Below are 23,232 nucleotides of genomic sequence, written 5' to 3'. Positions count from 1 at the left end.
AAGGTCAGAATCGTGAGATTAGAGTCAGAATTCTGAGAAAAAATGTCTGTATTCTGAGATTAAGGTTGGAAATCTGAGATTAAGGTCAGTAGCTCAGAATACTGCATTTTTTTCCTTCAGAATTCAGACTCTCGTCTCAGGATTCTGTCCTTCATCTCAGAATACTGGCTTTAATCCTAGAATTCTGAGGGAAAAAAATCAGTTTAGTCTAAAATCAGGATTCTGGGATTAACTGAGATTAAGGTCAGAATTCTGTGCGGAAAAAGTCTTCTGGGATTAAGATCAGAATCATACACGCAAAGTCAGGATTAACTGAGATTAAGGTCAGAATTCTCCTGTAGTATCATATGGTCGGCACATTTACGTGCGCCCTCTGCTGGACTTTGATGGGTACTACAACTACTAGTGCTACGACGACTGCTGTGTGCGTGTGTGTGTGTCTCCTTGTATCTGGTTTATGAAGAAAATGAAAGCAGACGGTGATGATGATGTTTAGAGAGGACATTCCACCGAACACACACACACACACACTTGGTTTTATGTCTTTAGTGAGGACACATGATTGACACAGTGCTCCATAATCCCTTACCTTAACCCCAATTTAAACCCTTAACCTAATTCTAACACTAACACCAGATCTTAATCCCCCCAAAATAACTTTTTTTTGTCATTAATTTTTTATGGATTATATGGTTTTTTTTTTTGGTTCTGACAAAGACACACAAACAAGAACACACACACACACACACTTAAAATGTCAATATTTATTTTACGAGGACTTGATTTTTGTCCCCATAGGGAGGACTAGTCCCCCATAATGTGATGTGTGTGTAAACAGATGAAGGTCCCCACAACGTTAGTAATACCTGACACATACACACACACACACACACAGAGTTGTTCCTGCTGCTGCTCCCTCGCTGACTCACGTCGTGATCTTTGGGAATTTCCACTGAAACAAGAGAAGCCGCAACACACAATCAGCCCTTTATCTCACACACACACACACACACACACACACATTCTTGTACTTGCTGCATACTGAGGACCGGGTTAAAATGCTGACAAAGTGAGGACCAGCATTTCCACTTTATAAATCAACACAATTACAAATATCTACTTCATGAATGACATCTATAAAGAACTACTGGGTGCAGTACCATAAAATGTCTGCAGGTGGAGCCCCAGAGCAAAAAGTGTGTGGAATTTTTTTTTTTTATTATTATACCAACTGAGCTCTGTTAAAAACAGAGTATAGCATGTTTACAACCTAAAAAAGTGATTTCAATGAAAACAAAGTGAGGACCGGCCAAAATGTCCTCACTCCTTAAAAATGACCTCATGTTGTTGGTTAAAAACCCCTCACTGGTCCTCAGTATAAGAACACACTCACACACACACACACACACAGCCTCAGGCTTCTCATTAGTGTCTCTGACAACTTTAAAGGACTTTTCAGGGTTAATGATCCTGGTTTATTTTCGGATTAAAAGTCAGATTAAGGGTTAAGGTTAAAGTTAAGGTTGAAGTATAAAGTGAGTCCTCACTAAGATATAAAACCTATTTTTTTCTTCTTTTTTTTTTATCGTGTTTTCCAGAGTCTATAATTCCGCTGAAGTGAAACCACAAGTGGAACCAGATGAGTTTTATTCCTGGTTCTGACGCAGCAGCAGCAGAAGCAGCAGCTTTTAAAGCGAGAGACGTGAGACGCGGAGTCTTTAAAAGTCTTTATTTCTGAGTTAAAAGTAACACTGAGCGCGGTTTTGTCAGCAAATATCCACAGATTATTGCGAGTAGAAAAAGAAAACGCGCTTATTACGTTTCCTGTTTCCTGTTTCCTGTCAGAGCGACGGCGTCACGACTTTTCTCTAACGTCGTAAAAATCACCAGCGTCTGAGGCCGAGTCTTCAGACCACAATCTGAGGCTGAAACCCTGGATGATTCATCACAGATTATGACTTTGTTGTGAGGAGATTATGGGGTGTTTACGTCTCGCAACACCAGGGGGCGTTCCGAGAAAATATGAGTGACTGGCGGTGAGGGGCGGGGTCTATATTCTCTATGCTGAATCAACAGATTAAGACAGATTACAGATTTACTTAAATATCAACTGAATTTCAAGCACTTTCAAAGACCCATGTCTTTTCAAAAACTTTCAAGGGTCCTTTCAAGGATTTCAAGGGCCCATTGGAAGCCTTGTTCATCGTAGTGAAAAAGTTAGCGTAAATACTTGCAAAATCAAGGCCCTTGAAAGTTTTTGAAAATTGCCTGAAGTACACATTGATCATTGAAAGTGCTTGAATTTTGTGCGAGAAAGAAGTGAAGTTGATCTTTAACTGCCAATCCAGGGTTTCCAAGGGTCCTTGAAAGTTTGTGAATTTGGAATCAAAATTCAAGGCTCTTGAAAGTTTTTGAAAATCACCTTAAGTGGGCCTTGAAAGTTTTTGCATTTGGAATCAAAATTCAAGGCCCTTGAAAGTTTTTGAAAATCACCCTTAAGTAGAAATGATCATTGAAAGTGCTTGAATTTTGTGCAAGAAAGAAGTTGATATTTAGGTTAATGTCTCCCGCCACCAACTGAGGCTTCCAAGGGTGCTTGAAATCCTTAAAAGGTTTGTGTATTTGGACAAAAAACATTCAAGGCCCTTGAAAGTTTTTGAAAATTGTAAAAAGTAGACATTGGTCATTGAAAGTGCTTGAATTTTGTGCGAGAAAGAAGTGAAGTTGATCTTTAACTGCCAATTCAGGGTTTCCAAGGGTCCTTGAAAGTTTGTGAATTTGGAATCAAAATTCAAGGCCCTTGAAAGTTTTTGAAAATCACCCTTAAGTAGACATTGGTCATTGAAAGTGCTTTAATTTTGTGCAAGAAAAAAGTTGATTAAAAAGGTTAATGTCTCCCGCCACCTGGGCTTTCCAAGGGTCCTTGAAATCCTTAAAAGAAATTCAAGGCCCTTGAAGGTTTTTGAAAATTGCTCTAAGTAGACATTGGTCATTGAAAGGGCTTGAATTATGTGTGAGAAAGAAGTGAAGTTGATATTTAGGTAAATGTCTCTCGCCACCAATGTCCCCTTCAAGGGTCCTTGAAATCCTTGAAGGTTTGTGTCCTTGAGTTTAACGGGAATTGATCCTGGAAGTTTCTTGAAAAGTCCTTGAATTTAACGGTCGGTTCCTGCTAGCATAACAAACCTGAGGCGAAGGAGGACTCGAGCTCGGCTGAGACCTCCTGGTTCTTGCAAGGCTGGTTTTTTTCCGCTAACAGACAGCAGGGGGCAGTGGAGAGCGTAGACGACCCTTAACGAGACATTGAACCATCACGACTGTTAAGTAAAACTCTGCTTTAATGTCAACGTTAGCATCATTTTTGTCCAATTTCCCAATTCTGCAGAAATGGAAATAAATGTCAGAGTTTCTTTTTTTCGAGAACGCAAGTTTCTTAGCAAATGGACACATTTTGGTTCAATCTGTAACAAAAACTTTCAGATTAAGACGTCACAACGCAGCTAAGAAAATATAATCCAGATTAGACGATAACGAGGCACAGGTGTGGACGTGTCCACGGCGTCTTTTTCCTCATCGCGTCGTAAACGTCACAGATTCCTATGAGTCCTTTAATCCTCTGTCGTCAGAGATTATCTCCGACATCCCATCATGCTTTTCACCACCGAAGGCGTGTCCTCCGCTCTGATTGGTCCACGTCCTGGAAGACAGAAACACCTGAGGGGGGATAAAAAAAACAACAACATTTAGTTTAGTTGTAATATTCGGTTTGCTGACACAAAATTCAAGCACTTTCAAGGACCCATGTGTATTTAAAGTGATTTTCAAAAACTTTTTTGCAAATTCACAAACTTTCAAGGATTTCAAGGACCCCTGGAAACCCCAAAGAGCACATTGGCAGCAAGAGACATTTACCTTAATATCAACTTAACTTCCTTTCAAGCACTTTCAAGGACCCACGTCTTTTTAAAGTGATTTTCAAAAACTTTTTCGCAAATTCACAAACTTTCAAGGATTTCAAGGACCCCTGGAAACGTGGAAGAGCACATTGGCAGCAAGAGACATTTACCTTAATATCAACTTAACTTCCTTTCAAGCACTTTCAAGGACCCATGTGTATATAAGGTGAATTTTCAAAAACTTTTTCGCAAATTCACAAACTTTCAAGGATTTCAAGGACCCTTGGATTCCCCAAAGAACACATTGGCAGCAAGAGACATTTACCTTAATATCAACTTAACTTCCTTTCAAGCACTTTCAAGGACCCACATCTTTTTAAAGTGATTTTCAAAAACGTTTTCACAAATTCACAAACTTTCAAGGATTTCAAGGACCCCTGGAAACGTGGAAGAGCACATTGGCAGCAAGAGACATTTACCTTAATATCAACTTAACTTCCTTTCAAGCACTTTCAAGGACCCATGTGTATATAAGGTGAATTTTCAAAAACTTTTTCGCAAATTCACAAACTTTCAAGGATTTCAAGGACCCTTGGATTCCCCAAAGAGCACATTGGCAGCAAGAGACATTTACCTTAATATCAACTTAACTTCCTTTCAAGCACTTTCAAGGACCCACGTCTTTTTAAAGTGATTTTCAAAAACTTTTTCGCAAATTCACAAACTTTCAAGGATTTCAAGGACCCCTGGAAACGTGGAAGAGCACATTGGCAGCAAGAGACATTTACCTTAATATCAACTTAACTTCCTTTCAAGCACTTTCAAGGACCCATGTGTATATAAGGTGAATTTTCAAAAACTTTTTCGCAAATTCACAAACTTTCAAGGATTTCAAGGACCCTTGGATTCCCCAAAGAACACATTGGCAGCAAGAGACATTTACCTTAATATCAACTTAACTTCCTTTCAAGCACTTTCAAGGACCCACATCTTTTTAAAGTGATTTTCAAAAACGTTTTCACAAATTCACAAACTTTCAAGGATTTCAAGGACCCCTGGAAACCCCAAAGAGCACATTGGCAGCAAGAGACATTTACCCTTAATATCAACTTAACTTCCTTTCAAGCACTTTCAAGGACCCACGTCTATTTAAAGTGATTTTCAAAAACTAGTTTGCAAATTCACAAACTTTCAAGGATTTCAAGGACCCCTGGAAACCCCAAAGAGCACATTGGCAGCGAGAGACATTTACCTTAATATCAACTTTACTTCCCTTCAAGCACTTTCAAGGACCCACGTCTATTTAAAGTGATTTTCAAAAACTAGTTTGCAAATTCACAAACTTTCAAGGATTTCAAGGACCCTTGGAAACCCCAAAGAGCACATTGGCAGCGAGAGACATTTACCTTAATATCAACTTAACTTCCTTTCAAGCACTTTCAAGGACCCACGTCTTTTTAAAGTGATTTTCAAAAACGTTTTCACAAATTCACAAACTTTCAGGGATTTCAAGGACCCCTGGAAACCCCAAAGAGCACATTGGCAATGAAAGACTTTTACCTTAATATCAACTTAACTTCCTTTCAAGCACTTTCAAGGACCCACGTGTATTTAAGGTGAATTTTCAAAAACTTTTTCGCAAATTCACAAACCTTCAAGGATTTCAAGGACCCTTGGAAACCCCAAAGAGCACATTGGCAGCAAGAGACATTTACCTTAATATCAACTTAATTTCCTTATTGGACAAAATTCAAGCACTTCCAATGACCCATGTGTATTTCGGGCGATTTCCAAAAACTTTCAAGGACCTTGATTTTTGTTTTGTTTTTCAAATTCATAAACTTTCAAGGATTTCAAGGAGCCTGAAGGCCACATTGGCGGCGGGAGACAGATAAGTCTTTATTCTAACGATTAACGAGGGTTCCCGTGTGTCCTTGAAAGGACCCTTGAAAGTTTTTGAAAGTGCTTGACCATCATCAGAAGTGTCCTCCATGTTGTTCAGGACACGTCACACAAACACACGCGTGTGCGTTTGTTGTTGTGCTGTTGCCGCGGCAACTAAGTTAATTTGGGGAACTCTTCAGGACACAACGTTGTGGATTCCAGGACTGTGAGCTCATAGTGTGTGTTTGTGTGTGTGTGTGTGTGTGTGTGTGTGTGTGTGTGTGTGTGTGTGTGTGTGTGTGTGTGTGTGTGTGTGTGTGTGTGTGTGTGTGTGTGTGTGTCAAACATGTGAAAACACTGAGCGGCTGCTGTTTGTCAAAAACCCTTTGGCTTAAGTGTTTTTGGTCCAATCAGACGATTATCGTGAACAGAAGAGAGGGATTAAAGGTGTAGTCAGGGGTTTGTGAAGTGATGTCACGTCAGACAATTCCGATGGTTTCCCCTTAACGTCCAACTTTCCCCTTAGCGTCCATGTTTTCCCCTTAACTTCCTTGTTTTCCCCTTAACTTCCTTGTTTTTTTTCCCTTTAACATCCATGTTTTCCCCTTAACTTCCTTGTTTTCCTTTAACATCCATGTTTTCCCCTTAACTTCCTTGTTTCCCCCTTAACATCCATGTTTTCCCCTTAACATCCATGTATTCCCTTTAACATCCATGTTTTCCCCTTAACTTCCTTGTTTCCCTTTAACATCCATGTTTTCCCCTTAACATCCATGTTTTCCCTTTAACATCCATGTTTTCCCTTTAACATCCATGTTTTCCCCTTAACTTCCTTGTTTCCCCTTAACTTCCTTGTTTTCCCCTTAACATCCATGTTTTACCCTTAACTTCCTTGTTTTCCCCTTAGAATCCATGTTTTCCCTTAGCATCTATGTTTTTCCCTTAACATCCATGTTTTACCCTTAACATCCATGTTTTCCCCTTAACATCCATGTTTTTCCTTTAACATCCATGTTTTTCCCTTAACATCCTTGTTTCCCTTTAACATCCATGTTTTCCCCTTAACATCCATGATTTCCGTTTAACATCCATGTTTTCCCCTTAACATCCATGTTTTCCCTTAACTTCCTTGTTTTCCCCTTAACATCCATGTTTTCCCCTTAACATCCATGTTTTACCCTTAACTTCCTTGTTTTCCCCTTAGAATCCATGTTTTCCCATAGCATCTGTTTTCCCTTAACATCCATGTTTTCCCTTACTGTCCATGTCATTCTCTTAACATCCATGTTTTAACCTTAACATCCTTGTTTTCCCCTTAACTTCCTTGTTTTTTCCCTTTAACATCCATGTTTTCCCTTTAACATCCATGTTTTCCCCTTAACTTCCTTGTTTTACCCTTAACATCCATGTTTTCCCCTTAACTTCCTTGTTTTCCCCTTAGAATCCATGTTTTCCCTTAGCATCTATGTTTTTCCCTTAACATCCATGTTTTACCCTTAACATCCATGTTTTCCCCTTAACATCCATGTTTTTCCTTTAACATCCATGTTTTTCCCTTAACATCCTTGTTTCCCTTTAACATCCATGTTTTCCCCTTAACATCCATGATTTCCGTTTAACATCCATGTTTTCCCCTTAACATCCATGTTTTCCCTTAACTTCCTTGTTTTCCCCTTAACATCCATGTTTTCCCCTTAACATCCATGTTTTACCCTTAACTTCCTTGTTTTCCCCTTAGAATCCATGTTTTCCCATAGCATCTGTTTTCCCTTAACATCCATGTTTTCCCTTACTGTCCATGTCATTCTCTTAACATCCATGTTTTAACCTTAACATCCTTGTTTTCCCCTTAACTTCCTTGTTTTTTCCCTTTAACATCCATGTTTTCCCCTTAACTTCCTTGTTTTACCCTTAACATCCATGTTTTACCCTTACCTTCCTTGTTTTCCCCTTAGAATCCATGTTTTCCCTTAGCATCTATGTTTTTCCCTTAACATCCATGTTTTCCCTTAACTTCCTTGTTTTCCCCTTAACATCCATGTTTCCCCTTAACACCCAGAGACCACATATATGTATATATATATTCTAGGTTTGACAAACACTTTCTGATATTTTATGTCATAATCTCATGGATTAATCTCGTGAATGCTCACAGATTAAATAGCCGTGACGATAATATCGCGGTTGACGGTCAGTGACGTTACCTCAGAGCTCCTCGTCCTCTCCGGTGCTGCCCAGCTGACCGGTGGTGGACAGGTGCCGGTCCCTGCCGCTCCGCACCGCCTGCGCGTTCTTGTACCGCACCAGCGCGAGCGCGATCTCGGCGTTCCACGGCGCGCCGTCCTCCTGCGGACACCGGAAGTCGATCTCCTTCCCCGTGGCCATGACCACGGTGAAGTAGACCAGGCCGCGCTTGTGCTCCACGCAGTCCACCGTCGCCATGCGCTCGAAGCGCAGCTCCTTGGCTCCGGCGGAGGCGCGCGTCGCCGCCGCCGCCGCCGCCTCTGCCGCGTCACCGCCTCCTCCGCCGCTGCTGCGGCAGCTGTGGATCCGCAGTCCGTCCTCTGTGAGGACGCAGCGCTTCTTCTTCCACAGCTGCAGGAGTCCACTGCTGCGCTTCTCCAGAACACCGTCCCGCGTCACTTTGACCTGGACAGACATGTCCGCGGCGGTGGAGACGCGTCTGTCAACAAGTCATCGATGGTCCTGAAGGAGGAGGAGGAGGAGGAGGAGGAGGAAGAGGAGCAGACCATCAGAGGACAACACTGAGGAATGACTTTAGCTCTCACATTTGGTAACAACACACACACACTCACACACTCACTCTGCTCTGTGTGTGTGTGTGTGTGTGTGTGTGTGTGTGTGTGTGAGTAAATCCAGTCCTCGCGCACACACAGTTCACACACTCCGGATCCTGGTCTGTCGGGATATGTTAGAACATGCCCGACTCCAAAGATTCAGCCTCAACAACACGACCACGCCCCCTCCCGGTGACTCTGTGTGTGTGTGTGTGTGTGTGTGTGTGTGTGTGTTCTGGTATTTATCGCCTCTTTAGGGACTTTTTATTCTGACCTTGTCAGGACCAGTCGTCCTCATGGAGACCAGAACCTGGTCCTATAGTGACGAAGAACCATATTCCTGGTTAAAGTTTAGGTCTAAGATTTGAATTGTGGTCCTGGTTAAGGGTTAGTCTTAGTGTGTGTGTGTGTACTTGTATTTATGTCTTTGTGGGGACATTTCCATGTCTGGACCCCATATCCTTAAACAGTGATGGTTGTGATGGTTAAGGTAAGGGATTATGTCTGTGATGTGTCCTCACTGAGGTATACAAACAGGTGTGTGTGTGTGTGTGTGTGTTCATGTGTTAATAGATTAACTGATGTCCACTTACATGTAAGTCACACTACACCTGTTATATGCACACACACACACACACACACACACACACACACACACACACACACACACACACACACACACACACACACACACACACACACACACACACACACTGTGACACAATGACGGCGTTCAGATTCTTCACGCCCTGAGTGACAGGAACCAAACAAGGAGCTCTGTGGGCGGAGTCAGATAGGTAGACCCCTCCCACTTTTATAAGGTGTTCAGTCCTATTTTTAGTCCCAGCAGTGTGTGTGTGTGTGTGTGTGTGTGTGTGTGTGTGTGTGTGTGTGTGTGTGTGTGTGTGTGAGATACGTCACTGTCTTGTTATGTGAGGAATGATATGATGAGTCATTTTATGACACACACACACACACACACACACACACACACACACTGATACTCAAACAGTTTCACTTACATGGGGAAAAAAAATAAAAAATCGCCGGCACTTTTCAATCTCGTTTATTTGTTCTGTAATCTGGAGAATTTCACTTGGTCTGAGACTATAATCTCAGAATTGTGACTTCAGTCTCAGACTATAATATCTGGATTCTGACTTTAATCCCTCTCGCTCATAAATCAACCCCCCAAAATTACGACTTTAATCCCAGTCTTTAACCTCAGTATTCTGACTTTAATCTTGGACTTTAATCCCAGAATTCTGACTTTAATCTTGAACTTTAATCCCAAAATTATGACTTTAATCCCAGTCTATAACCTCAGTATTCTGACTTTAATCTTGGACTTTAATCCCAGAATTCTGACTTCAATGTTAGACTATAATCTCAGAATTCTGACAACAGAATTCAGACTTCAATCTTGAACTTTAATCCCAAAATTATGACTTTAATCCCAGTCTTTAACCTCAGTATTCTGACTTTAATCTTGGACTTTAATCGCAAGAATTCGGACTTTAATCCCAGTCTATAACCTCAGTATTCTGTATTTAATCTTGGACATTAATCTCAAAAGTTAAATCCTCCCTGACTTCTGACTTTAACCTCAAACTATGATCTCAAAATTCAGACTATAATCTCCAAATTTCGTCTATAATCTCATTCATTTTCTCCAGACTTCTGACTTCAATCTCACACTGTAATCTCAGACCTTAATCTCAGATTTTAACGACTCAATTTTGACTTTAATCTCCGAATTTTTTCCCCCATAATCCCAGAATGTTGACTTTACTCTCAGATTTTAATACTGACTTTAATCTCACACTGTAATCCCAGTACTCTGTTTTTTAATCCCAGATTTTAAAGAAAACATTTTATTATGATTAAAACTCTCGATTTATCTTTTGTTAAAGTGTGATGAGATTTCAGATGTCGGGATTAACGTAGTCCACACCATAATCTGAGAGATTAACGACTGAGATGTTACGAGTGAAGAAGAAATCAGAAGAAAACTCATTTATTTATTTAAGCTTTTATTTTGAAAGGAAGTCGCGTTTGGAGCAAACTGATGACGATTCAGTCACTTTTATATCAACACAAACACATTTATTCAAAACTAACGTTCATTTACACAATCAATTGTTTTGTTTGGTCCCAAAAACGTTGTAAAAACAACAAAATAAAGCAAATAAACTCGATAATATTCACGTTTAAGAAGCTGAAAAATCCAAAAAAACAGTTGATATTTGAAGTTTGATGAACCTTTTCTCAATATTTACACAGATATTGACTGAAATGTGGTCTAAGGATTGTGTTTTCTCTCTCTCTATGAGACACGTGTTGTGTTTACTGGGAGCACAGCGCCCTCTGCAGGAGGACAGCAGTATTGCAGGTCAGTGGGAGCGCCGCCCAGACTCCTCCCCCCTCCCCTGCTCTTTTATTTGGTGTGTGTGAGTGCGCCGGCCCCCAGGCCGTATCCGAAACCCTTCGGTCCAAAGTTTTTGCCGTAACATCCTGAAAAACAGACGTGAGGAAAAATAAACGTGAATATGAAACTTAAAGGGATATTTCAGCCATTTAAACGCAGCTGTTTGTTGCACTGCTGAGAGCACAGCAGGGGGCGCCACAGACCAATAACAATAATAAAAAAAACACACTTAAGCCATTTAACAAATAAAACCAAAGTTTTTAAAACACTCACTCTCCCACACCAAACCCCATAGAGAAAACCACTGATTTTAGCTCACGGGGGACACAGGAGCTGCTGGTCCACTGCTGCCTCATGTGGTCACTTTGTGTCACTGAGGTGCGTTTGAGCGTAGAATTTTAGATGCCGAATTGACAAAATAAGACGTTTGAAGTTAGTGATGGAGGCAGCAGTGGATCAACAACTCCTGTGAACTCCTGTGTCTCTGTGATGTTAAAAACAATGGTTTTCTCTATGGGGTTTGGTGCAGGGAGAGTGAGTGGTTTATAAAACCTCAGGTTCTTGTCGTAAAAGTGTGTCTAACAGTGAGATAAAGACGTCAACGTGTTCTTAAGATATTGCAGACTTCAACTGACGTTGATTTTATTAGGTTTTCCAACAGGAAACTGAAGTTTGTAAAACCACTCACTCTCCCTGCACCAAACCCCATAGAGAAAACCAGTGATTTTAACGTCACAGAGACACAGGAGTTCACAGGAGTTGTTGATCCACTGCTGCCTCCATCACTGACTTCAAACGTCTTATTTTAGTGAATTCGGCATTCGAAATATTTCATTTCGACTCAACTCAGTGACCACACGAGGCAGCAGTACGCCAGCAGCTCCTGTGTCCCTGTGAGCTAAAAATCACTGATTTTCTCTATGGGGGTTTGGTGCAGGGAGAGTGAGTGGTTTTCAGATTCCTGTTGTTAAAGTGTGTCTAACAGTGAAGATAAAGACGTGTTGTGTAGACGTCGTCAGACTGAATTATCTCTTTTAAAAGACGCAGACGTGGGTCAGTGAGGTTTTACCTTTGCAGTAGATTTCTCCGTCTCTGTCGGACAGCGTGGTCGACTCCAGGTTCTTCCCACAGGAAGCGCATGTGAAACATGACATCTTATGCCACGACTGAGAAGAAACACAACATGCATTTATTAAAAAAAAAAAAAAAAAAAAAAAAAAAGGTTTTCCATGTGTGTGTGTGTGTGTGTGTGTGTGTGTGTCCCTTACACTTCCAGCCCCGATCACTTTCTCAGCGGCGTAGACGGATTTGCCGCAGCGAGGGCATTTGTCTGAGCCTCCGAACCTCTGAGCCAGTCTGGACGGGTTTGGGTTGTTGGTTGGTTGATGAGGAGCTGATCTGAGGGAGGAGGAGGAGGAGGAGGAGGAGGAGGAGGAGGAGGAGGAGGCAAAAACATGTAGATGAACATCCTTAAAGTCAGTGAGTGGTTTATAAACTGCACTTTCCTGTTGGAAAAAACACTCTGTTGGGTTAATAAGTGTGTGTGTGTGTGTGTGTGTGTGTGTGTTCTTGTACTTGCGGAATACTAAGGACCAGTGAGGGTTTTTAACCAACAAAGTGAGGTCATTTTTACAGAGTGAGGACATTTTGGCCAGTCCTCACTTTGTTTTCATTGAAATCACTTCCTTAGGTTGCTATAACATGCTATACTCAATTTTTCAAAAAAAAAAAAAATCGGGGGTCAATTTTTTTTTTTTTTCATTTTGGGTCAATTTTTTTTTCATTTTTTTTTTTTCAAATTTTGGGTCAATTTTTTAATTTTGGACAGTATATAGTATGACGTTTTTGTCAAATTGTGGACCAAAATTTTTTGGTCAAATTTAAAAAAAAAAAATGTTTGTTCAACATAGTATATTATGACGTTCTTGTAAAATTTTGGACCAAAAAAAAATAAATAAAAAGAATCAAAAAGTTTTCCAGCTCTTTTTGCTCTGGGGCTCCACCTGCAGACATTTTATGGTACTGCAACCATTCGTTCTTTGTAGATGTCATTCATGAAGTAGATATTTGTAATTGTGTTGATTTATAAAGTGGAAATGATGGTCCTCACTTTGTCAGTGTGTGTGTGTGTGTCTGTGTGCGACTCACTCGTCTCGTGTTGTACCCTGTGACCCCCCCTCCATGTTCAGGACCCCCGCTCCCTGACCGTAGCCGTAGCCTTTTGGCCCAAAGTTCCTGCCGTAGCAGGACCTGCAGTAGATCTCGTCCGTGTGAACGCTGACCGTGGTGCTGTCCACGGACTTGTTACAGTCCTCTAAAAACACACAACAAACATCCATGTGTTTATTACTATTATCTATTGGTTTTGGCTTTGGTGCGGGAGAGTGAGTGGTTTTACACCATAAGATGACCGTGTGTAAAACGGCGTTGACTCACTGCACAGGAAGCATTTTTGGTGGAAGCTCCGCCCTCCGCAGAGAACTTCCTCCGCGAAGTAAACCGACTTCTGACAGCGTCCGCACTTTTTTCCTCCCCCTAGTGGCATCTTTTATATCTGCAAGTACACACACACACACACACACAGTGTTTTTCTTCAGTAACTGACTGCACAGGGAGTTTCATCTATAAACAACATGTGTGTTTTTTTTTATGACTCCAAACCGTCTGCTAATTCAAACAGAGAAAGTGGGCGGGGCTTCATGCTCTCCGCCTGTCCGTCAAAGGTAAACACAGGGAGTGGATTTTTGTGCGACCACTGGAATGTGAAAATGTTCATGAGAGTTTAAGCTCTCTGACGCTTTATGATGTCCTTTAATTTAGCAGGTTTTTCAAAATAAGAGTTCAGAAGAGCCCCCGTGTTCAAAGGTGTGTGTGTGTGTTCTTGTACTTGTGGCATACTGAGGACCAGTGAGGGTTTTTAACCAACAAAGTGAGGTCATTTTTACGGAGTGAAGACATTTTGGCAGGTCCTTGCTTTGTTTTGTCAAATTTTGGACCAACATTTTTGGGTCAAATTAATTTTTCAAATTTTGGACCAAAAATTTTGGGTCAAATTTTTTTTCAAATTCTGGTATGACGTTTTTGTCAAATTTTGGACCAAAATTTTTTTGTCAAAGATTTTTTCAAATTTTGGACGACATAGTAAAGTATGACGTTTTTGGCAAATTTTGGACCAAATATTTTTTCAAATTTTGGACGACATAGTATAGTATGACGTTTTTGGCAAATTTTGGACCAAAAATTTTGGGTCAATTTTTTTTTTCAAATTTTGGACCAAAAATTTTGGGTCAATTTTTTTTTCAAATTCTGGTATGATGTTTTTGTCAAATTTTGGACCAAAAATTTTTGGGTCAAATTCTTTTTTTATTTTGGACGACGGTATAGTATGACATTTTTGTCAAATTTTGGACCAACATTTTTTTGTCAAAGATTTTTTCAAATTTTGGCAACATAGTATAGTATGACATTTTTGTCAAATTTTGGACCAAATATTTTGGGTCAATTTTTTTTTTCAAATTTTGGTATGATGTTTTTGTCAAATTTTGGACCAAAAAAAATTAAAAAATAGAATGCATTTTCCTGCCCTTTTTGCTCTGGGGCTCCACCTGCAGACATTTTATGGCACTGCAACCAGTAGTTCTTTGTAGATGTCATTCATGAAGTAGATATTTGTAATTGTGTTGATTTATAAAGTGGAAATGCTGGTCCTCAGTATGCAGCAAGTACAAGAATGTGTGTGTGTGTGTGTGTGTGGTTTTTGTCACAGCATTAACAGGAAGTGACAGCTGTCACTGAGTGTTTTTGAAAGTGTCCTCACGTGTCCAACAGAGACACTCTGGTCCAACATGGACGCTTCTTCTTCTTCTTGTTGTTCAGGTTTTTGTTGTTGACTGAATTCTCGGCGTCGCTGCAGGTTCAGACGTGTGTGTGTGTGCGCGTGTGTGTGTGCGTGTGTGCAGGAATGTTGTTTCTGCCTCAGATTATACCAGATTATTTCAGTACAAATTCTCTTTTCTCTCTGTTTGTCTTTAACTCTGTCGCTCATTAATTTACCGTCTGTCGCTCCACATTTTCCCATCATGCCTCATGACTCAAACGTTAGAAAAACAAACACAAAGAACAACAACAACAGTGAAGTTTTACCTGTGAAGTTTCCTCGCCTGCAGTTTAAATCCGGATCCTCGGGTGTGTTTTAGTTCAGGAAGAGGAAGAAATAAAGAAATCAACTGTAAAAACACAGTCGCTGCTGTTTCAGGCTCAGGGAGGAGCTTCTGTTTGTGAAGAAGAAATAATGATGTGTTGAAGAAAAGAAGGAGGAGGAGGAGGAGGAGGAGGAGGAGGAGGAGGAGGAGGAGGAGGAGGAGTGAAGTCCTGAAAAAGAACCTGGAAAAATGACAACTTTCCAGTGACTTTACTCTCAGATTTGAAGACTGACTTTAATCTCACACTGTAATCCCAGTACTCTGTTTTTTAATCCCAGATTTTAATGTAAAAAAAAAAAAAAATCTGACTTGCAGTGAAATAATCTGCTCTGTGTTGTCGTTAAGACCAGAAAACATTTTATTATTATGATTAAAACTTTCGATTTATCTTTTGTTAAAGTGTGATGAGATTTCAGATGTCGGGATTAACGTAGTCCACACCGTAATCTGAGAGATTAACGACTGAGATGTTACGAGTGAAAAAGAAATCAGAAGAAAACTCATTTATTTATGTAAGCTTTTATTTTGAAGGAAGTCGCGTTTGGAGCAAACTGATGACGATTCAGTCACTTTTATATCAACACAAACACATTTATTCTAAGGATTGTGTTTTCTCTCTCTCTATGAGACACGTGTTGTGTTTACTGGGAGCACAGCGCCCTCTGCAGGAGGACAGCAGTATTGCAGGTCAGTGGGAGCGCCGCTTAGACTCCTCCCCCCCCCCTGCCCTTTTATTTGGTGTGTGTGAGTGCGCCGGCCCCCAGGCCGTATCCGAAACCCTTCGGTCCAAAGTTTTTGCCGTAACATCCTGAAAAACAGACGTGAGGAAAAATAAACGTGGATAAGAAACTTAAAGGGATATTTCAGCCATTAAACGCAGCTATTTGTGCAGAGAGAGAGCACAGCAGGGGGCGCCACAGACAAATAACAATAATAATAAAAAAACACACTTTAGCCATTTAACAAATAAAAAGTTTATAAACCACTCACTCTCCCACACCAAACCCCATAGAGAAAACCACTTATTTTGGCTCACGGGGACACAGGAGCTGCTGGTCCACTGCTGCCTCATGTGGCCACTTTGTGTCATTGAGGTACGTTTGACAAAACGTTGACAAAACAAGACGTTTGAAGTCAGTGATGGAGGCAGCAGTGGATCAACAACTCCTGTGAACTCCTGTGTCTCTGTGATGTTAAAATCGATGATTTTCTCTATGGGGTTTGGTGCAGGGAGAGTGAGTGGTTTATAAAACCTCAGTTTCTTGTTGTAAAAGTGTGTCTAACAGTGAGATAAAGACGTCAACATGTTATTGATGATATGATATTGCAGACTTCAATTAACGTTGATTTTATTAGGTTTTCCAACAGGAAACTGAAGTTTGTAGAGGAGGAGGAGGAGTGATGTCCTGAAAAACTGGAAAAATCAAATTTTTCCAGTTTTGGACTGAAATTAAATTCACACAACAAGAATGAAACTTTTTAAAAAGAAACAAACAGAAAACTTGTAAAAGTAAAAAACAAAAACCCCTCAAGGCAAAAAAAACAGGAAAATCCAGAAATAAGAGAAAAACAACGACGCTAACGACAAACAATGTCGTTTGTTTAGTTTGAGTTTTAAAAATTCTTCTGTGAACAAAAGACATTTCAACAGTTTGAAAATGACTTAAATTTTAATTTTTACTTGATTTATTTGTTTTATATATTTTTATCTGCGCTCTCATGGCCTGCAGTACCCACATGGGACACTAGGGAGAGACAAATCCACACTTTGGGTAATGGAGAATATTTATCCTGAATTTCCCTCAGATTTCGAGCCTCGTTATTTTTAAAAAATGTAGTTAAAACATTTAAAGTATTAATTGTTGAGTTTTTAATGTAATATTTATTATATATATATATATATATATAAAATTGACTTCATTTGTTGTATTTAAATGAATTTCCCTGTTGTTTTTGTGCCGAAAAAGACAGTATTTTATATTATCATATTATATTATATTATTACTATTAAGTACTTAAATGTTAGTATTTATACTCTGTTTGAATATAGTGACATTAGTGACATCATAGCTGCTAAATTAAAGGCAAAATGCTGTCATTTTTATACTAACAAACAAAAAAAATCATACCATAATAGCTGCTCCTGGAAAAAAAAACAAGTGATAAAAAAAATAAAATATATATTTTTATTTTATTTGACACACATTATGGTACATAAACATATAAACTGTATCTATCAGGGACAACCGAAGCCGCTGTAGCTGCTTGAAATGCAGGCGCTCAGGTCTCGCTGAAACGTCGCGTATTTGACGTAACGTCGCGGCAGACGCAGCTTCTCGAAACACGTGGACGCCGTGGGAAGCCACGCCTCCACCACCTCCACCCTCATCTCTGCGGCGGGAACCTCCCACCCCGTCCAGAACTTTGTCAGACTCTTTAACTCCACGGGAGACGCTGGGATTAAAACAAACAAACAAACAAACAAACAAACAAACACGTTAAATTTATAAATACAGATGTTACAGGTTTTTCGTTCCGAAAAAGGTCGCATTTTTTCACGTACTAAATAAAACTAAAATGTAAAAAAATGCACAAATCAGAACTGGCGTCAGACGTAAAAGTGGTGCAGAATGGCTCAGTGGCGCCCCCCAAAGTCCGAAAATAAGTTGCACCAAATTCTACAAAACTTGGTGGAAACGTGTTCCAGCCAAAGACGAACAAAAAAGTCTATCGGGATCACGACGTCAACTCAACAGGAAGTCTGCAATCTCTCATTTTTGGCGTCCATTTGGGTGTTTTTCACGTTTCAGTAAAATTTTGACCGAACTCTGAAATCTGAGCAATCGTACTAACATAAAAAAAAAAAAAAAAAAACCCCATCAATTTGTACGTCGAGACATCCGAGATGAAAAGTTACCAAAGGTTCTCGCAGATTCAAAAAGGCGTGGCCACGGCAACCGTGAGAATTTTGACAAATTCCCACCGCTTGCCACGGAACAGGAAGTGCGAGGTAACTTAGTCATACGTTGACCGATCGGCTCGAAATTTGATATACGGGACGAGAGACTACGGACGTGAACTTGACAGTCAAAGATTCTCAAAAGGTATTGCAGATTGCCTCCATAATCTGGATTAGATACAATCTAGCGTTTCGGTAAAGTGTCCGATCCTGCACAGAAACCCCAAACTCAGACATCAGTCAATCTTCTACCGACGGACAGAATTGAAAAAGTCAAACTCACCATTTTCGATAAACGTTCTTAAGTAGCCCGACACTCGGTGTACGTCCGCGCCGCCCGATTCGTCCTCGTCGCTGTCCATGTCGCTCTCAAACATGACGGTTACAGCCGAAGGCCAGATGACGCAATCCAGAATCATCTACGGAAAAAACAAAAAACAAACGTTGAACAGTAACTCAAGATTTTTCCCAAAAACCTTCTGTGGTCACCGTGTCGGATGTTTACGAAAGCGACAAAATCCCGTCTATGTCGCCATCACGTTAAGACCCTGATGTCGTTCGCATCGGTGTGCTCGCACATCAGGGTCCTGTAGTATCCCACTTCACCACCAGGGGTGGCGGTACAAGTCTGGACGCAGTGAATTGGATGCATTTCGTACTAAAGAAGAAGAGAATGATGCTACAGCTCCCTCTTCGGACACTTCTGGTTCGAGCTTCTCGGCCGATTCGAGGGTTGGATGACGATCTTTGGGCGGAAGTTTCACGCACGGCTCCAAAATCTGGGCTGCGATTGGGTCAGTGGACGTATACCAGGGCCTTTAAGCCCCGCCTCTAGCATCACCTCCCCCTTAATATTTCCCCTTGGTTTTGAGCGCCCTCAACCCGTAAATTCCCCTCGTTGAGGGAAGTGGTATCGGGACACCGCTACATGCAAATTAGTGTAATGAACGTAGCCAACGTTGCTAACCTACGATGTGTGTACGTAGGTTAGCTACCGGTGGGGCGTGCTTTGCCAGGTGCGTCGAGAGTGGGTTAGGGTTACCCTAAGCCACTCGCTAGCTAGTTAGCTAACTGCTTTCATAAGTCGTCAGTTATTTTCTGACATTTGTGTTCAAAGCTCAACGGTCCTCTGGATGTATATCAAACCAACATATTCCCACAACACATTTCGACATTGTAACGTGCTTATTTGCGTTCCTCGGCAGATGTGGCCGCCATCTTTGTTGAAAAATATCAGCCGGATCGCTGAATCCGCAAAGCATCATGGGTAATTTCATCTTCCACTTCTTTTTAAGCCTGCGCCAGAGCTCACTACATTTTGAGGGTTGATCATAAGGGGAAAATCACATTTCCCCTCGCTACACCCTACATGGGAACGGGTTAGGGCAAAAATGTAGGGTTAGGGGAGGGTATTGGGGCGGGGCCTAAGTCTTAGCCATCTTTGAATCCTAACTCGGGACGAGGTGTGAGGTTGGAAATCCAACTTTCTCTTCAAGGGAATCCGCTCCCCCCTGAAAACATCACGTAGATTATAGTGCGGTTAGCGTCGTGTTAGCGTCGTCGGTACCTGAGGTGTGAGCTGAGCCTCTGATTCCCGGGGGAACAGGATTGGGATTATGTCTCTTCTGTGAAGGACTAGCGGCCACAGTCCCGTCTCCTTCAGGCCTTGAAGGAGCTGCTGGATCTGACGCCTCGTTTGCTCGATGACCTGCGGCACAGGAAACCATTCATGAAGCTAGTTCAGAGCTAGCTCAGTTTTGTTACGCTCAGCGCCTTAAGGACAAATAATGCCAACTTCTAGTTGTGATAATAAATACTCAATACTCAAAATATCAGTATCAGGACCAGAGAAATGAAGAAGAAGAAGAAGAAGCAGAAGAAATAAACATCATTTACAAAATGAATGAGAAGCTTTTCCGACAGCCACTTCCTGTTGGCGGCGTTTGGCGGCGGCAGATTTGACGACAGGCAGAGCTGGTGGGCAGAGTCCAGGTCTTTTATTTCAGCGTCTCCGTCGAGCTGGAATAAAAACACGAGGACAAAAACAATGTTTTAATTCAAGAAGAAGGAGTCGTAGAATATAGACTTAAAGAGACAGAGGGAGGAGCTTGTTAGCACTGCTAACCCAAGCTAACTGCTAACGTGTTGTGCACAACACGTATAATTGTCCGGGTTGGCGAAAAAACACTTTATAGACCTTATTTCCGAATACCCAAGTAACTCGTCATCCGACTTAAGGCCACATTATACTTCTCCGACTGCGTAATGCGTTATCCGTCTGCATCACCACGTAAACCACTCGAGCATTTATACTTCTGCGTCGTGGTGACGGATAGGTGCTGCAATTTCCCGCCCGATCAGTAGGGGTCGCTGCGCAAGGTTGTTGTGCTTTTGGCTACAGTGAGCAATGGTGTCCGAGGGAGAAAGAGAGAGAAAGACTGTTGTTGTTGAAACAGTGGCCGTTTCTCACTTTTCTGTGTGACGGAACGCAGTTTTAAGATAATTTGAGGCGAGAAATTGTCCATTTAGAGTCTAAACATGTGCTGTGTGTGTTAAGATATGACGTATTTATAGTTCGGCAGCGGCGTTATCGGCGGTGTTCAGCTCCGCCCTCTGTGGACGTTCGGTGCTCACTGTGAGCCGGCACAGAGCAGCTTCGCTCGGCCTGTCCTGAGGACCAACAGCAGCTCTTGCCGTCTCCGTTGTCCCTTGACGGAGTGACGGACACTTAAAAAATATTCTTTGCAGCCGGAGACGATGCAGAGACTCTACAACAGGTTCTGCATCGACACAGAGGACTCTACGTAGCCTACGCAGAGCACTTTACGCAGGAGTATAAATTGGGCTTTACTTACGTACGTTGCGTAGTTTTTTGCGTTTCCACTAGGAATAGCTAGCACCAAAAATAATCCGGAACCCAAGTGTTCCATTTTTGGGTACCCTTCGCGTGATGGTACGGGTGGAGCTCGGCTGCGGTCTTTACTCAAACAAAGCCCGACAGACTAAGTTGTTATCTTAGCTCCGATGAAGCTAACCCCAACCCCGACCCTAACCCTAACCCTAACCCTTGATGACGTTGATACTAGATCTTCTTTAAACTCAACTCTGGAGGGTTAGGCTTGACCTCACCGCTCTGACGGCGTCGCGGACGTCCAGGTCGGGACAGTCTCGTATCGTTAGCGGCGCCGTCTCCGGCGAACCCCCGAGCAGAACGTGAACGACGGCCGGACTCAGGCCCGGGAAACTGGGGCCGTGGTGCAGGAAGGAATGTCCGATCATCCGCCCGGCGACAACGAACATGCGGCCGTCGAGCAGCTCGTCGGACACCGACGGGATCAGGTGATCGGGCTCGCCCTCGAAGACTTTAGTGATGGCCGAACGTCCTGCAGCGGTGGACAGAGACGGAACATTCCATTTATTGAATTGACACCTCACGACGTTCATCGATCTGCAGATCGCCGATTGTTTGTCTCGGTCTGACCGAAGTTGATGTGGAATCCGCTCGCGAGCTTGCAGATGACCGTGGACATCAGGTGGCGGTCGACCCCACTTCCTGTCGCGGCGTCGCCTGTGGAGTGGACACACAGTGGAAGTTTGAAAAAACGGCTCACTCCCCAGGCACCAAAGTCCACCGAGAAAATCAAGGTTTTTAGCTGAGCTGATGTGAGCGACAACAACGATCACAGGAGAACAACAACATAATCCTCAAATAATCATGATCAGGGATTTGAAATTAAAACAAGAACATAACACTCTTAGAAATAAGTGCTCAGTAGAACCATGTAAGGTTCCTAGGCTTGTCCTCATAGGAGAACCCTTTTGGAGGGTTCCACCAAGAGCCCTTTTAAAATCCTTTATTCAGGAAAGAGGTTTTAAAGGGTTCTCTGGATCAAAATGGTTCTTACTGGAACCATTAGTGTTACCAAGAACCCTAATGGCTAATGGTTCCAGGTAGAACCTCAGCCCTTGCAGAAAGAACCCTTTTGGAACCCTTATTTCTAAGAGTGTAGATTTCAGCCACTTCTAAAAAAATCTACGTCAGTTTAAATCTTGCGACATCTACGTCACGTGTTCACGTCTTTGTCTCACTGTTAGACGGACTTTTCCAACAGGAAGCTCACATTTTCACCACACGAGGCAGCAGCGAACCAGCAGCTCCTGTGTCCCTGTGAGCTAAAATCGTTGGTTTTCTCTATGGGGTTTGGTGTGGGAGAGTGAGTGTTTTTTTTTCCAAAAACTCCAGTTTTTTTTATTTGGTGAATCTCACGGCTTCCGTTAGCGTTAGCGTTACCTTTCAGTCGACACAGCAGCGGCGCCGTCCACTCGACGGCGTCTCTGCTGTAGAAGGCGACCACGGCTCGGTCCTGCTCCTCCTTGTCTCGCCCGATGTCCACGCTCAGGAACAGACTCTCGGAGTCTCGGCTGCGGTGGAGAAGATCTCTGCAGAAGAGGCGAGCGGCGACGTCTGGATCCGACGCCGCTCGCCAGTCTGAGCCTGGAGCAGAGAGAGAGAGAGACTCTGTGGGCGGAGCTTCCTGAGCTTCCTGAGCGTCCTCCATCGGTGTTCGTTCGGGATTAACGTCGATGTTGATGGAAACGTGTCGCGACACAAAGATGTCGTTTAAGGGTTTTACCCTGGGGAAAGAGAGAAAGAAAGAAAGAAAGAAAGTAAAACGGTCACTTTCTGCAACAGTTTGGAGTCTGAATAATCTCTGGATTAAGATTATCGGAAAAAAGACAATGACGAAACCATAATAATCCACATAATCCCTACAGATATACAACATATAAAAATATAAAAAAATAATAATAATTAAAAAAACGATGTCAGACTGTGAAACCATCAATAAAAAAAGTGCAGTTTTCACAGTTGGATTACAGATTACAGATTACAGATTAGGGTTTGGAGTCTGTTTGAATAATTTTAAGATTCAAAAAGTGTCGAGAAGAAACAGATTCGCATTTAAGAAACTGAAAAATCTGAGAAATTTTGTTAAAATCTCTGGATTAAGATTATCGCAAAAAGACAATGACAACACCATAATAATCCACTTAATCCCTACAA

The 23,232-nt window shown here is 41.9% G+C and overlaps 2 protein-coding genes across 2 annotated transcripts; both read right to left on the bottom strand.

The window, feature by feature from the left end:
• Nucleotides 1–2,853: 2,853 nt before the first annotated feature.
• Nucleotides 2,854–8,698, bottom strand: phlda3 (pleckstrin homology-like domain, family A, member 3). Its single transcript, XM_083894664.1, has 3 exons — nt 8,605–8,698; nt 7,985–8,486; nt 2,854–3,714 (listed from the first exon to the last, which is right to left on the bottom strand). Exon 2 carries the CDS (start codon nt 8,439–8,441, stop codon nt 7,986–7,988), a length of 456 nt encoding a protein of 151 aa, XP_083750790.1. The 5' UTR covers nt 8,442–8,486; nt 8,605–8,698; the 3' UTR covers nt 2,854–3,714; nt 7,985.
• A 1,930-nt stretch (nt 8,699–10,628) lies between these two features.
• On the bottom strand, nt 10,629–15,246 carry LOC310931493 (cysteine and glycine-rich protein 1-like). Its single transcript, XM_083894663.1, has 6 exons — nt 15,150–15,246; nt 13,443–13,560; nt 13,155–13,320; nt 12,275–12,404; nt 12,076–12,172; nt 10,629–11,092 (listed from the first exon to the last, which is right to left on the bottom strand). Exons 2-6 carry the CDS (start codon nt 13,549–13,551, stop codon nt 11,016–11,018), a joined length of 579 nt encoding a protein of 192 aa, XP_083750789.1. The 5' UTR covers nt 13,552–13,560; nt 15,150–15,246; the 3' UTR covers nt 10,629–11,015.
• Nucleotides 15,247–23,232: the final 7,986 nt, after the last annotated feature.

Source organism: Microchirus variegatus (assembly GCF_963457635.1).
Source record: "Microchirus variegatus genome assembly, chromosome: 9".
NCBI classification, from domain to species: Eukaryota; Metazoa; Chordata; class Actinopteri; order Pleuronectiformes; family Soleidae; genus Microchirus; species Microchirus variegatus.
This window is presented reverse-complemented; position numbering and strand designations above follow the sequence as displayed.